This window comes from Myxocyprinus asiaticus, chromosome 48, assembly GCF_019703515.2.
Source record: "Myxocyprinus asiaticus isolate MX2 ecotype Aquarium Trade chromosome 48, UBuf_Myxa_2, whole genome shotgun sequence".
Taxonomy (NCBI): domain Eukaryota; kingdom Metazoa; phylum Chordata; class Actinopteri; order Cypriniformes; family Catostomidae; genus Myxocyprinus; species Myxocyprinus asiaticus.
This window is the reverse complement of record NC_059391.1, coordinates 26,698,325-26,713,338: the sequence shown is the minus strand read 5'-3', so window position 1 is coordinate 26,713,338 and position 15,014 is coordinate 26,698,325. Positions and strand designations below refer to the sequence as shown.

General features: G+C 37.6%; 1 protein-coding gene across 5 annotated transcripts in view; it reads left to right on the top strand.

Annotated features, from left to right (window-relative positions):
* The window catches only part of LOC127437190 (epidermal growth factor receptor kinase substrate 8-like protein 2), a 56,903-nt gene that overhangs the window by 19,655 nt on the left and 22,234 nt on the right, over positions 1-15,014 (top strand). The window contains exons 3-4 of one of the 5 annotated variants that reach the window (XM_051691956.1): positions 1,605-1,651; positions 11,949-12,013. In XM_051691956.1, coding sequence (XP_051547916.1) covers positions 1,605-1,651; positions 11,949-12,013 — 112 coding nt within the window. Of the gene's footprint in view, positions 1-1,435; positions 1,652-1,811; positions 1,938-5,769; positions 5,911-11,538; positions 11,570-11,948; positions 12,014-15,014 lie in introns of those variants that run through there. The other 4 variants (XM_051691955.1, XM_051691959.1, XM_051691960.1 and 1 more) reach the window with 4 other exon arrangements.

Genomic DNA, 15,014 nt, shown 5'->3' with positions numbered 1-15,014 from the left:
TAGGGGGTTTTACTTCTTATTTAGCTAGTTTTAGTTTTAAACATTTATATATAGTTTGGTTTTATTCATATTCTAGTGCACATTTGTACTTTGTTTAATTTAAAAAAAAAAAAATTGTATTCCTGTTTTTATTATTATTTCCGATAAAAAATTTTTTTTCACTTGTTTTCACTTTCGTAATAGTTTTTATTAACGATATTAACATCAGGTTTGTTACGGCCACTGTAGGAGCCATGTTACTGTTATTTCTTCGATTTAATTATTAAAATGTATTTGTTAAAAAACATAAAGGATTATATGTTATACACTGTGTAAAAAAAAGGTTTGAAATATAAATGTTATTGCAATTTAATTTAAAAAAAAAAAAATTGTATTCCTGTTTTTATTATTATTTCCGATAAAAAAATTTTTTTCACTTGTTTTCATTTTCGTAATAGTTTTTATTAACGATATTAACATCAGTACTTGGTATTATTATTTTAGCTAACAAAAATATTTTTTAATGCTTGTTTTCATTTTAGTGATAGTTTTTGTTAATGATAATAACCTTGGTACTTGGTTTTATCATTTAAGCTGACAAAAATATTTTTTCATCACTTGTTTTTATTTTCGTAATAGTTTTCGGTAACAAAAATGACCTTGGTACTGAGGTTTGTTACGGCCACTGTAGGAGCCATGTTAAGGCTAATTGTTTCATGCCTCTTTAAATGTCAAGTGTCATGTGACTGGAATGTGTGTCAATCACAATTTGGGGTTAAAACACCTGTGCTGGTATCTGCTCACATGGAGGGAGGGGGTGAGTTTGGAGTACGTATTTTTTGTTGACCGTTTAATTTCGCCTTATGTCGTTTAAATGTCATTTATTATTTGATTACATCATACAAACTCATAATCATACTCATGTCTTAGAATTCATCAGTGTTTGCTCTTTGGATTTTGGAATCTTCAATAAAACTCAAGACGCAAATGTTTTGGACTGTTTTAATTGACGAGTCATCAAACGCTATCTCCTTGCTTTGCCCCTCGGCGGTTTATGGTTTGTTTATATGAAGCCGCTACAGCCACAGTAACGCAAGAATGCGCGTTAAGCATGTACAGCAGGTCTGCACGCTTGCAATGTGTTGGCTAAGCATTCACAGCAGTGTTTGCTTGCATTAAAAATATATCTGGTCTTGAAACGTATGCACAGAAACGATTGTAGATTAATTAATTCAACATTTGATTGCATTCAAATTTATATGCTTTTTTCCCCACTCAAACACACCTAGGCAAACATCCTGTAGTTAATGATTTTTGTGTGATTCTGTGTGTGTACGTACATTAGGGTCTTAGTTAACAGAGTAGCACTGTGTGGGAATGTTTGCCTATCCTGACCTGTTGGAAACAACCTGTCTCTCTCTCTCATACCCCCTTCCCCACTCCCATCTGCTCTCAGAACCTGCAGATCTTTTCAGCAGTCTTGTCCACTCCGTTGTCAAGATTAGCAAAGGCTAGTAAGCTTGATCCGTGTAGAGTAATAACGGTCTATAGTTTAGAGTTTGAAAAATGAAGAGCAGACATCGTCCTCCACCTTCCTCCTCCTCATCCTCTGCTTCTCTCTGCAGTGGGGTGGCCAGATCGGACAGCAAGATCAGTGCCAAGGCCCTGTTCGGTAAGTGAGCTGTATTTTATTGTGTGCTCTTTCTCATGACATCACGTCCTGTTTCCTGTGTCTGTTTGCTCTCTGTTTTTGAAATGCCAGTCAACACATCACTGTACGCTATGTAAATCCACTCTCCGTACAGTAGGACATTTGCATTAGTATCGCACTCACACTCAGAGTGGGCGGAGGCTGATCTATTGTGATTCAGCTAAACCATGACAATCAGGCATTTGCCAATCAAATGAGTGTGCCAGGATATCCCTGACCTCACATTGATGAGATTGCAAGAGAAAGGGTGAGAAAACTTCTGCCTTTTTTAAAACAAAAACATTTATAAAGCAACAAGTCACGGGAGGCCGTGTGTAGCAGTGATTTTACCACGGTTGATGGGATGTTATTGAGCACAACGTGAAGTGCCTAAAACTCTCTTAATCGTGGTAAAATGACTAATGCTTGGCCTCGAGTGGCTTATTAATTCTATAAAATGTTGGCGAGGATGTTGTCTTTGGTAACCAGGGCATTGCTGTGCAGTTGCTATGGTGTTGTGAGCATTAATATAGACTTCATTGATGTCTGTTTACAGATATTGTTGGGCTGAAACTGTTATTTCTTCGATTTAATTATTAAAATGTATTTGTTAAAAAACATAAAGGATTATATGTTATACACTGTGTAAAAAAAAGGTTTGAAATATAAATGTTATTGCAATATATTGCAATATGTAAAATGTGCGTGTGTGTGTGTGTGTGTGTGTGTGTATATTTATTATTAAAAATTATTTTTTTTACTGCCCACAGTTTTCTCAATGTTTCACAATGGCTTCAAACACAGCTTGTCCAGATGGATTTTAGAGACAGAATTAATATAAAATTTAAAGCTGAATAAAAATAGTTTTATAGTAAGAAATTTAGCATAATAGTATTTGTTTAATTTAATTTTGACCCTGTGTATTGGATCAGATATCTGATCTTTACTTAATAATGTTTGCATTAAATGGACACTTAATTTCATGTCAACCAGACTTTAAATGAGCTCATAGTTTCTTGAAGCAGGGTGTTTAACCTACTGCTGTAGTCATGGCAATTACATATGTGTGTTTGTGTGTGCCTCAAGGGGGTGTGTGTGTCTAGGCCTAAATTTATACACAGCCTGCCTCTGTGCCCAGCTGGGTCTGGAAAAGGGGGCGTGTGCTCAACCTGGTCTGACTTGTGCATAAAAGACACTTGGAAATAAAACTGAGAACAAGAATGGAAGTAAGAGAGGGTTAAGATGCAGAACAAGATAAAGAGTTCTTTGTTTCTGTCCTGAAATTACTTTTATTGTTTACCAGAAGATCAAACCCTAAAAGGACCTTTGGTAAATGACTTAATGTCATAAAACGTGGAGAGAACGAGAGCGAGAGAGAGAGAGAGACAGAGAGGGAGGGAGGGAGGGAGGGAGAGAGAGAGAGAGGAAGAGAGGGAGAGCGAGAGAGGGAGGGAGAGAGGAGAGCGAGAGAGAGGGGGAGAGAGAGAGAGAGAGGCAGAGAGAGAGAGGGGGAGGGAGAGAGGAGAGAGAGAGAGAGGGGGAGCGAGGGAGGGAGAGAGAGAGAGAGAGAGGGGCAGAGAGAGAGAGAGAGAGAGAGAGGCAGAGACAGAGAGAGAGAGGCAGAGAGAGAGAGAGACAGGGAGAGAGAGAGGGAGAGAGAGAGAGACAGACAGAGAGAGAGAGAGAGGGGGAGAGAGAGAGAGAGAGGGGGAGAGAGAGAGAGAGAGAGAGGGGGAGAGAGGCAGAGAGAGAGAGAGAGAGAGAGAGAGACAGAGAGAGAGGGGGAGGGAGAGAGGAGAGAGAGAGAGACAGAGAGAGAGAGAGAGACAGACAGAGAGAGAGAGGCAGAGAGAGAGAGACAGACAGAGAAAGAGAGAGAGAGAGGCAGAATGTTTTGACAGATGATTGATGAGTTCTCTAGGAGTGTGTTAACCTAACACAGCCTTAAGCTGTCTGTGTAATTTCACCTCAACATCTAAAGAAAGAAAAACAAATTATTATTAAATGAAAAATATAAGATTAATAATAATAATTAAAATAATAATTACTATATTATTTTGTACAATGAAAATTAAGCCATTTCTAGGGCCATTAATAATTTCATTATTATTACATTATTTTCATGACAATAATGCTCATTTACCCCTGCCCCCAAATTCAATAGGAATGTATACTGATGTAATTTTCATTATTTTCAATGATAATTCTCTTTAGATTTTCATTACTGTACCCATACAAAATTTGTATTGCTCAGAGATTGCTCTTTTATAGTTCTCAGTTATGTATCAAATTTGTCTCGGATGTTTCTCCTAAAATTCCTTATGTAAACTTACAATTTATTTTAAAAAGACAATTGTTGACAAAGTAATAATATAGAGCTATTAAATTATTATAATAATTTTTAATTAAATTAAAATCATATATTTTTTTAAATAATTACTTAATTAACTATTAATCAATTAACCAATTCATTTGAATAATTATTATTAATGTATACAATACTAACACTGCTACTACTACTACAACTACTACTAAAATAATAATTATTAGTAGTAGTATTAATAACATTATTATTAATAATATTAATAATAAAAACAATAATATTCATATGTCTTATTATTATTATTATTATTATTATTATTATATTCATTATTATTATAATTATTATAATTTACATAATTAATGATATTATATAATAACAATAACAATAATAATAAGTTATTTATTTAAATCAGTGTAAATTTAAGGCAGTAAAATAAATTGGACCGAGATGTATAAATGGGGTATTCCAGATTCAATACAAGTTAAGCTCAATCAACAGCATTTGTGGCATAATGTTGAAAACCAGAAAAAATTATTTCATCGCGTCCCTCCTTTTAAAAAGAAGTTACAGTGAGGCACTTACAATGGAAGTGAATGGGGCCAATTTTTAGAGGGTTTAAAGACAGGAGTGTGAAGCTTCTAATATTATAAAAACACTTACATTAATTCTTCTGTTAAAATCATGTAATATTTCAGCTGTAAAGTTGTTTAAATTGTCATTTTTACAGTCATTTTAGGGTTTGTTGAAATTACAACGTCATGGCAACAAAGTTGCAAAATTGGCTATAACTACACAGAAAAGGTTAGTAAGTGATTTTATCACACTAAAATCATGTTAACACACATTGTTTATGTCTTGTGGCTATACTTTTGAAACTGAATATTTTAATGTTCAAAAATTGGCCCCTATTGACTTCAGTTGCAAGTGCCTCACTGTAACCTCGATTGTTTCTTTTTACTTTTAGAAAAGGAGGGGCAAGTCAAAATGTATTTTTGTGGTAATCAAATGCTGTCGAATGAGCTTAACTTGTATTGAATCTGGAATATTCTTTTAATACTTAAATAATACATAATAATTTTTATTTACAGTAATTAGAATTTTTTTTTTTTTTTTGCATAACAGTAATGAGAGTTGAGAGAGAAAATATGCTTAAATGCCATGATAATAATGTCACACTTAATAGACCTAAAATAGGCTTCATTTTCTTTATGCAAAGCATAATTATTATCTCTTCTGATTTTGGGGTAAAATATGACCTTTAAAGGTTCTTCACAGGCTTTATGAGATTCACCAATGTGCTTATGTGTGTGCTCATTTGTGCACCTTGTGAGTCTTGCATAATATACACAACATGTTTTTATCATGTTCTGCACTCTGCCAGCAACCCAAGGGACAGTACACTCCCTGCCAAGTGAGCACACACACACACGCACACACGCACACACACGCATACTCACTCATTCAGTCAAACCTGACGCTCTTGCAAAGTTTTACATTTCTTTTTGCACAGACACACCGAGACGTGCCTTTAAATCTGTTCTTGTGGCTTGGTTTTATAATCTCCTGTCCTCCTATTAAACTTCCTTTGCCAATGGCCCTCTGCAAATACAAAATACTCTCCCATCTATCACTCAATTCATGCTTTCAGACAGAGCATGCAAATCAGAGGTGCTTCAAAAACCACACACTTATCACACCAGCATCTGATAAAAGAGAGAGAGAGATGGTCCGTTAGGATTCACTCACTCAGGACACCAGTGATCTGCTCTGATCACAGGTATTTCGCCTGCTCGACGACTCAAAACAATAATGTAATTTGTTAATCTAGACTTCTTTCCAGTTTCCTTCATTTTTTATCATCTTCTGTCCATTTCCCTTCCTTTTGGATACTCCGATTGGCCGGAAATCTTTGCTGGTGGTGAGTGGGCGAGTACACGTCACTCTCTTTGCATGCCGACACAAATTTCCGCTTAGCTTTCTGTCATTTTTTTATTGCAAATATTTACTGTACATGTTGGAATGGTGTTGTGAAACTCAAGACAAAAGAGCACTGAACATGTTAAAATTGTGCTGAACAGATCTGTGGAACAGATGGCTTTCATAGCATTTCCTGTTTCCAGAAGGCACACCGGAGCTAGTTGGCATGGCATCATCACGACAGGTTATGCTTGGACCTGAAGAGGGGTTGTGAGACACGTGTTGTCACAAAAGTACAAGAGTTTGGCTGTAATAGGATGATGGTGCATTTTAAATGCCGAATCTCAAGTTTGATAGAAAACAAATAAGTGTGACCAAATAACTGTGAATAAATATTTAAAAAGTTTTATAATAAGCAAGAGAATACATGTCAGTTTCAAGACACTTGTGCTGACAGTGAGAGAGAGTAAGACACAGAGGTGAGACGTATAGCATTACAAGAACCCCAGCAGTCACTCTAGGACAGCGTTTTACATGATGTCATGTGTTTGAATGTGAATGTGTGTTCGGGGGGAAGAGGCTTAGAGTGGACTTGAATGTTGTCTTTTAAAAGTTACACATTACAATTTTGTGTTGCTCCTAATAACACTAACAAATTAGCCTGTTACATTGTTATTTTGTATGGAAATTAACATGCAAATTATATTTGCATAATTTTTTTTTTCTGCCCAATTTGGAATGCCCAATTCCCAATGTGCTCTAAGTCCTCGTGGTGGTGTAGTGACTCGCCTCAATCCGGGTGGTGGAGGACGAATCTCAGTTGCCTCCGCATCTGAGACTGTCAATCCGTGCATCTTATCACATGGCTTGTTGAGTGCGTTACCATGGAGACCTAGCGCCTGTGGAGGCTTCCATGCACAACTCACCACGTGCCCCACCGAGAGTGAACCACATTACAGCAACCACGAGGAGGTCACTCGATGATTCGGACTCATGACTCCAGGGGTGGTAGTCAGCGTTTTTACTTGCTGAGCTACCCAGGCCCCTGCGGGTTGGTATTTTTTATTCTGAGTGTTATTTTTTTGCTTCCCCCTCAACATTGTTTGCATTAAGCCACTGTATCACTTTATAGCCGGAATGTTTTTTTTTTTTTTTTTTTTTTTTTTTTTTTTGCTGCAGTGTAAGCTTTTTTTGTATTTTTTTATTTAGTTTTGTCAATATTTTTTATTTTTTTGCTGTTAAATCCCTGCTCAGTTTAATACTCACTCAGTTCGGTACCCGCGTGATATTTGACTACAGCCGGCTGCTTTCAAAAGCTCACATGCGTATGTCGTGTCTCGTGGTGAATGCAGATGCACCTGAAATTTGAAATGCGCTTCTTAGTCAAAATGCCCCTCTTGACGTGATATGAATGTGCAGACAGGACAAAAATCTTACGTCTCAAAATATCTTAGCTGTGTGATGTGTAAATGCAGCCTAATAGACATGCTGCACCTGTTGTATTTTTTTAAATGATTTTACTTGGCTTGTTCTACATATTGCTGCATTTTCCTGGTGAAATGACACACGTATGAGACGCTTACGAACAACTAATGACTTTCATTCTCTTTACACAAATCACAAGTAAAACGGCAGATTATCAGTTCATAAACACTTACTTTTCACCTGTTCTGCACACAATGCATATGCTACTATTATGACATCTAAACACTTTTAATATAGTGCATGACTTTTGAATATCTGTATTACATAACCAACTACATTTACAAGCTTGTTTGAGTGCGATCAAATTGCACGGTAGCTCAACTGATAGAGTGACCATAGGACCAGGGTATGAGTCCCGAAGGGCACACGGGTCAGCACGTGAGCTGAAAGTGTCACAAAAATACCACAAAATTACGTGGTTGTTTCAGAAGTTGTGTTTTTCATGTCACATTTGCTTTTTCTGACACTATCGGTTAGGTATAGGTTAAAGGTTTAGGGTAGGGAGGTCGGTTTTGTTGATTTAAAATTCAATAGAGCGGGAGAACATTGGGAGGACATTTAACTCGCTTTTAGCGCCACACAGTGGACATTACACCTCTGCTGTGATACGTGTAATGAACCATGTAATTAAATTTAGCAAAAATGACGGCATTACTGAGTCAGTCATTTTACGTAACATTTCCTTTTGTGTTCCACAGAAGAAAGTAAGTCAAACAGGTTTGGAACAACACTAATGTAAATAAACGATGACAAAATTTTTATTTTTCTGTGAACTATGGTAAACGGTCTGCACTTATATAGTGCTTTTTTAACCTTAGCGGTTTTCAAAGCTCTATACACTGTGACTCATTCACCCATTCACACACCAGTGACAGCAGAGCTGCCATGCAAGGCGCTAGCCTGCCATTGTGAGCAACTTGGGGTTCAGTGTCTTGTCTTCGACATGTGGAGTCATGTGGGCCAGGAATCAAACCACCAACCCTGCGATTAGTGGCCAACCCGCTCTACCACCTGAGCCACAGCCGCCTCTGCCGCTGTGCCTCTAAATCAGGTGGAGTATGAATTAGGAGACAGTTCATTGTCGACCTGAAATCCCTCTCAGGTTGAGTTCGACCCATGCAATGTTTAGCTCTCTAGTTGCGAGCTGTCGACATACTGCGAAGCGTTTGGAGTAAATGTCAGGCATAAATTACGCATGTGCACAGTTCGACTTTCACAAAGACACCCATGGAGCGAACGCCCCACGCTACTGTTAGAACTCTCTCCATCCAACAGGAAGAGAGGAAAAGAGTGTGACGAAGACTTCCTGGTGAGATACATTCGGAGAGAGAGATAGACTGTGACAGAGAAAGAGAAAGAGAGAGATCTAATTGGAGGATGAGCAGGGAGGAGGTGGGTGTTAGAGAATGTAACTGATATCTGATCCCGTAAAGCAGCAAATAACAACATGTGCTCATTTAGAGGTAATGATTAGCTCTGGTCACTTAACCTGAGAGTCTCGTACAGGGCGATGACCCCCTATCTCTCCATCTCCCTCTTTCTCTGAATTCAGTTTCAGTTTACTGGACTTTTTTGGCATGTTAAAAGCTATATTAGTATTGCCAATAATATGTGACAACCTGCCCCAACACTGATCGCTGTTCAACCTATAAAATCTAGCTTCATTATATAGTTGACCCTTGCCTTGACATATGCCAGTGTGGTTTTATTGTGTTCACTTGTTAACCTTGTAACCATTGCAAAATATGATAATGTTGGAGTTTTGGTGCGGAGGATAGAATCACTTTTCACAATCATTCTACCTTCATTCCATCAGTTTTTTCCAGATTTTTCCATAGTTTACCTTCAGTTGCAGTGATTCTCCTTAATGTCCAGACTCAGTTCTTTTGCAAAAGCAATTGAATCTGAATCGTATTGAGAACTGGTTCCATCTTTTTTTAAGTACCAGAACCGAATAATGTTCATGACTTTCGGTTCCGTTAATGGTTCTCAAACAGCACAGCAACACTGTACTAAAATGCTCTGACAATTTTTCTTGCGCTACTATTCAGCAGCACAGCAACCCCGCTACTAAATCAACAGTGTGAAACAAACACGACCGGTTTAGACTGATTTATGAAGGAATGACTCTTATGATTCAGTTATTTTATTCTCCCAATTTGAAATGTCCAATTCCCACTACTTGTTAGGTCCTCGTGGTGGCACGGTTACGCACCTCAATCTGGGTGGCGGAGGACAAGTCTCAGTTGCCTCCGTTTCTGAGACCGTCAATCTGCGCATCTTATCACGTGGCTCACAGTACATGACACCACGGAGACTCGCAGCATGTGGAGGCTCATGCTACTCTCCACGATCCACGTGCCCCATTGAGAGTGAGAACCACTAATCGCGACCACAAGGAGGTTACCCCATGTGACTCTACCCTCCCTAGCAACCGGGCCAATTTGTTTGCTTAAGATACCTGGCTGGAGTCACTCAGCACGCCCTGGATTCGAACTCGCGACTCCAGGGGTGGTAGTCAGCATCCGTACTCGCTGAGCTACCCAGGCCCCCATGATTCAGTTCTTTTTTGTCACAGCATGACAAATGTAGTCTGATCCCCTTATGGGTCGGTTCTGTTGAACCTCCTGAACAAATGACTCTTATCCGCTGGTTCTTTTTAGTGAAAAACGAATTGAATCGTAAGTAATTCATTTTGTGTCCAACTTGAAATTAACCAAGAATTGTTACTGTGCAATTAGTTTCATTTCTTATTTCCAGATATTTCTTCATAAAAAGTACTAAAAGAATCAATAAAGGAACAGTTAAGGATCCGGAATCGTTAAATTACTTACAATTCCCATCCCTAATCTGAATGAAGCCATTATGACAACTTTGAAAACATTCATCATCCTGACAACATGCCATTTGTCCATTGCAGCACTGCTTATGCAACTATTTTTATAAGATTGTGACCTTGTTATCAGTATTCTCATGGCTGAGCCATAACCAGACCTTAAAGAGCACTGTAAACATACTTCAACGTTAAAACATGCTTCCGAGAGAGAATCGCCTTTGATAACGCCGTTTAACCTTGAACTCAACTTAATATGACCGTAAAACTACGTTTAAATCTCATTAAAAGCCCATAGGCGACACTGTTTAAAAGAAGAGTTTGCCTGTTTTAAGAGGGGCTGGGCAGTTGGAAAGAATAATCACAAATGAGATCTCTTTAATATCTCAATTGTTTCTCTTAGACTGCAACGAGATTAAACGGCAAACAAATGCTTAAGCGTATGCTTTTTCTCCTAAGGAAAAGACTTCAAAAGTTTTAGAAGAGATCTCAACAACATCTCAAACTATACTCAGATTTGCCATGATACAAGTCTGCAATCAGTGATTTCATGAACTCAACCATTTTTCATCAAATTATTCCAAAACCAAATGATCTGAGCTATGCAGTCCACATTAATTTGATATATCTATACTCTTACTGTATGTCAACAATTGTCTTATTTGTGTCTATTTTTGTTTCTCCTAAGGAATTTTAAGAGGCAAAATGAAATACTTTAAATGAAACATAATGAGAATTCAGTGAAGTCCCCTGAGCTATGAAAGAGCAATAAAATCTGGGTGAAACCCAAATAAGTGAGTTGATCTGTCTCAGTTAAAGCGAATGTCGAGTGTTTTGTGAAACATGCAACATAAAACTGATTTATAGGGCTGCTGTAAAACAAACAGTGATATGATATTGAAGTCACTGACAGGGGGAGGAAGGGTTATGTGAGTGTAACACAGTTTGACCTTTGACCTCAGATAAAAGAGACAGGTGAAGCACAGTTCCAGCCTGTCAGAACATTTCCTGTTCGCAAGTCCGTCAGTGCCAAGACCATGGAGGTTTTTAACACAGATTTATAGAGAAGAATTTAAATTCCTTGGTTCGAAGGGTGAGACTGAAACTTGTTATTTCTGAAATTCATGGATTCTCATTTGACTTGAACATGACTCGTAAACAACGTTGAACTGGCGTGTTTAGTGCTGCTTTTTGCCAACTGTATTGAAGCGTTTGGTGTTTTCGATTTTTATAATGTTGCCGTTGACTGGTGTTTCATGTTTTCTTTCTGTTTGTATGCTTGAAACCTTTTGTCTTAAGTGATCTAGCCTGTCCTCTTTTGCCAAAATGTGGCACTATTCAGGTTAGTGTGTTTGTAATGTTTGTCTACACATTCAGTTTAAGACTTACTTATTTTTATATCTAGTTCATGAAAATATGGACACTTGGATTAAACTACATAACACAGGCCCCATCCACTAACCCGTTTTTGTGTGAAAACTTAGTTTTCATTTTCCTAGCGTCATCGTTTTCCAAATTATGCGGAAATGGAGAGTATTTTCGAAAGAGAAAAACGGCGAAATCGAAATGTTTTCCAACAAAAACGGGTTGGTGTGGATGTGGCCTCTGGAACACAAAAACTTTGTGTGTAATAAGTACAACCTGGATGTCCATTTTTTTTGTCATCTTCATTCATCTCTTTCTCACAGAATTTACCATTTTGTTTTTTGTTTTGTTTTCAGAACAACGAAAGAAGTATTCAAACTCAAACGTCATCATGCAAGAGACGTCACAGTACCATGTGCAAGTAAGTTGATGCTGAAGGTTATTTTTGTCTTTAAATTTAGTTCAAGCTCTTCAGTTAGCTGAATTTCGCTGGCAAGCATTTGGTTTAATATTTAACGTGATTCATCTGATGACTTGATATCGTAATAAAGCAATCATGTCACTTGATCACAGCAGAGATTTATCAGGGCAGAGTTAGCCAGCGACTCCATCAGAATGGCTATTCAACCGAGATAACACAATTGGCGTGCTAAAACCTGAATTAGTTCAATAGTCCTCCTGAATGGAGAGAATGCGTTTACCTATCGCAACAGAACTTATTTAGACATGTGAAAGTACGTCATTTCCATGTTAGCTTCTGACGGCACTTTGATCCAGTCTTGACTCAAGACGTTCTTTTTGCACTTTAGTCAAATCTAGATACATTATTTTCCGTTCTCTTTTTCTCACTATCACCCTTTACCTATTGCAAAGACTATATTGTCTCTTATCTCACTCTCTCACACTCATACACACATGAAATTGATAATACACCAATGCCAACCACAGTCATATCAGGTCTTGAACGCTCACACAGACTTATATCATGGCTAGTGCTCTGAGTCTCCGCATGCAAGACATGTTCCTACCAAATTCACAGTCCTTCTTTTTATTTTATTAATAGATTTTTGCTTAATTGCTCATAAGAATATAAAAGGTTATTGAGTCTTTGATCTGGTAGCTTACTGGCCCAGATAAAAGTGGCAAAGTCCCAAATTCTCTATGATTTTATTGGGGTCCCTTTCAGATCCCTAACTGTAAGTGTGAGTTCAGTAATAGTGCTGCTTTCCTTGGCAGACACCAATAATTACGTAATGGTTTTCAATGGTCCTTTGGTTCAGCAATGTACTTTAAGGAAACCAATATGCTGATCTGAAAAGCCTGCAATGTTACACCAAGAACTCCAAAAGAACCTGAAAGCAATTTAAGTACCCAACCTGGTCTTAGAGATGTAATGTAATCCCATTACATTATTGTAAAATTATTTTTGCATGGCATGTTTCCTTATCCTAACCCTAACCTAACCTTAACTCACTTTTTACCCTGTTCCTCACACAATGCTATTTTATGACATCAAAACACTTTTACAATAGTAGGACATGTAAGGCGATGCATTTTAACGTTTGCATTACATAATCAACTACATTTACAAGTTTGTTCAAGTGTGATCAAATTGCGTGGTAGCTCAGCTGATAGAGTGCTGCACTTGTGATGTAAAGGACCAGGGTACGAGTCCTGAAGAGCACGTGAGTCGACACGTGAGCCAAAAGTGTCATAGAAACACCACAAAATGACGTGATTGCTTTATTCATCTCACATTTGCTTTTCTGACACTGTCGGTTAGGTTTAGGCTAGAGAGCTCGGTTTTGTTGATTTAAAACTCGATAGAGCATTAAAGGGGCATTCAGTAGTTCTCTAGCTAGCGTTAGCATTGCTCTTCTTCGCTATACTGCCATCTTTCTACGTGGATCAGCATGATCATCTCTGCTGCCCCCGTCAGCTTTGGAATATCATTTGCATTTGGAAAATGTCAGAGTTTGAGGTCATTTCTAAAGTTATTTTTTACTCCTATAATATAATTGTTTTGCCTAAAAACAAACGTCAGAAATCAAGTGAGCATGCTTCTACTGTTAAGGACAGATTATTATTGTCCCTCATATCAATAATCTTTGGAGACTGTCTACATTTCACGTTAATTCTAAAGACAAGTATTACCTTTATTGGAGAACTGCTTAGCGTCAACTAAACCTTAATTATCTAGTGATACAGAATGTTATGGTAAAGGAAAGATTAGAATAGATCAAATTTAGCATGTCCATGAATACTGTGTTTGAAGAACTCGTTTTATTTCAATGTCATAGTGTACACAAAATCCACAACAGTCGCTGTACCAAGCTAGTTTGCACTAAACGACTGAAGATGTAGATGCCTTACCGTTACCGATGTTTACTCTAGTTTTTTGCCTTTGTTGGGCTTTCTGTCTTGAGTGTACACCATTCAGATCACTCTTCATAAAAACAATTCATTCATTGAAGCACCTCATCTCTAAAGACGAAAAAAATATGAGAAAAGTCTTTTTTATTTATTTATTTATTTTTAACTGTGGGAACAATACTTGCACTCTGTGCCTTTATGAGAACGCATGCGCGTTAGACAGTGTCTACGCTTCATGGGAAGATATGATGAAAGAGATGCACGGAGAGATGGATTTACAGTCCTATTTATTTCTTGTGTTCCTTTGTGTGGATTGCTAATTTTCACCAACATGTGAAAAATGTGGGAATTTCCTACACTGTGTAAACGTGGAATGTGCTGGGATAATTAAAATGTTGCATAAGATGTGCAATTCCACTCTGAAATTCATGTTTTTTTTTGTTTGCTTTTTTCAATACATTTGGTAATCGATGCTTGGAACAGAGCAAGGACAGTTCTAGGAGAGTATATTTTATATATATATATATATATACTCCAAGGACAGTTCTAGGTGCTCTCTCGCCTCTGCGCGCTCAATGAAATCACGCTTGCTCATCTCTGAGTGCTCAGTTATAATACTGTGTTCGTGCCATGTAATTTTTGTGCTCTCTCACTTGCTGTCTTCTCGCACTGATGTTGTAAGTGCAACACTGGCCTGATCGGGCAAGTGACAGTTCTAGCAACTGGCCTGAATGTTTCTCACAGTGGTCCCTGGCCATTGGGTAGTCATTATTGTCGAGCCCTGCCTTATAATTTAAATGATACATCATTTTTTTGCATTACTGTAATGATCATTAGATATTTTTGCAATATGGTAATGAGAATTGAGGAGAACGATATACTTAAATATTCTGAAAATAATGCCACAATGAAAACTAAAAATCTGTTTCATTTTCAATATGCAAGTTATGTGTTATTTCTTTTTTTTATTTTTGGAGATTTTTGACAGGTTTTATGACATTTACACCTGATCAGACATGTCAGTAAACGTGTTTGTGTTTGGATGTGTG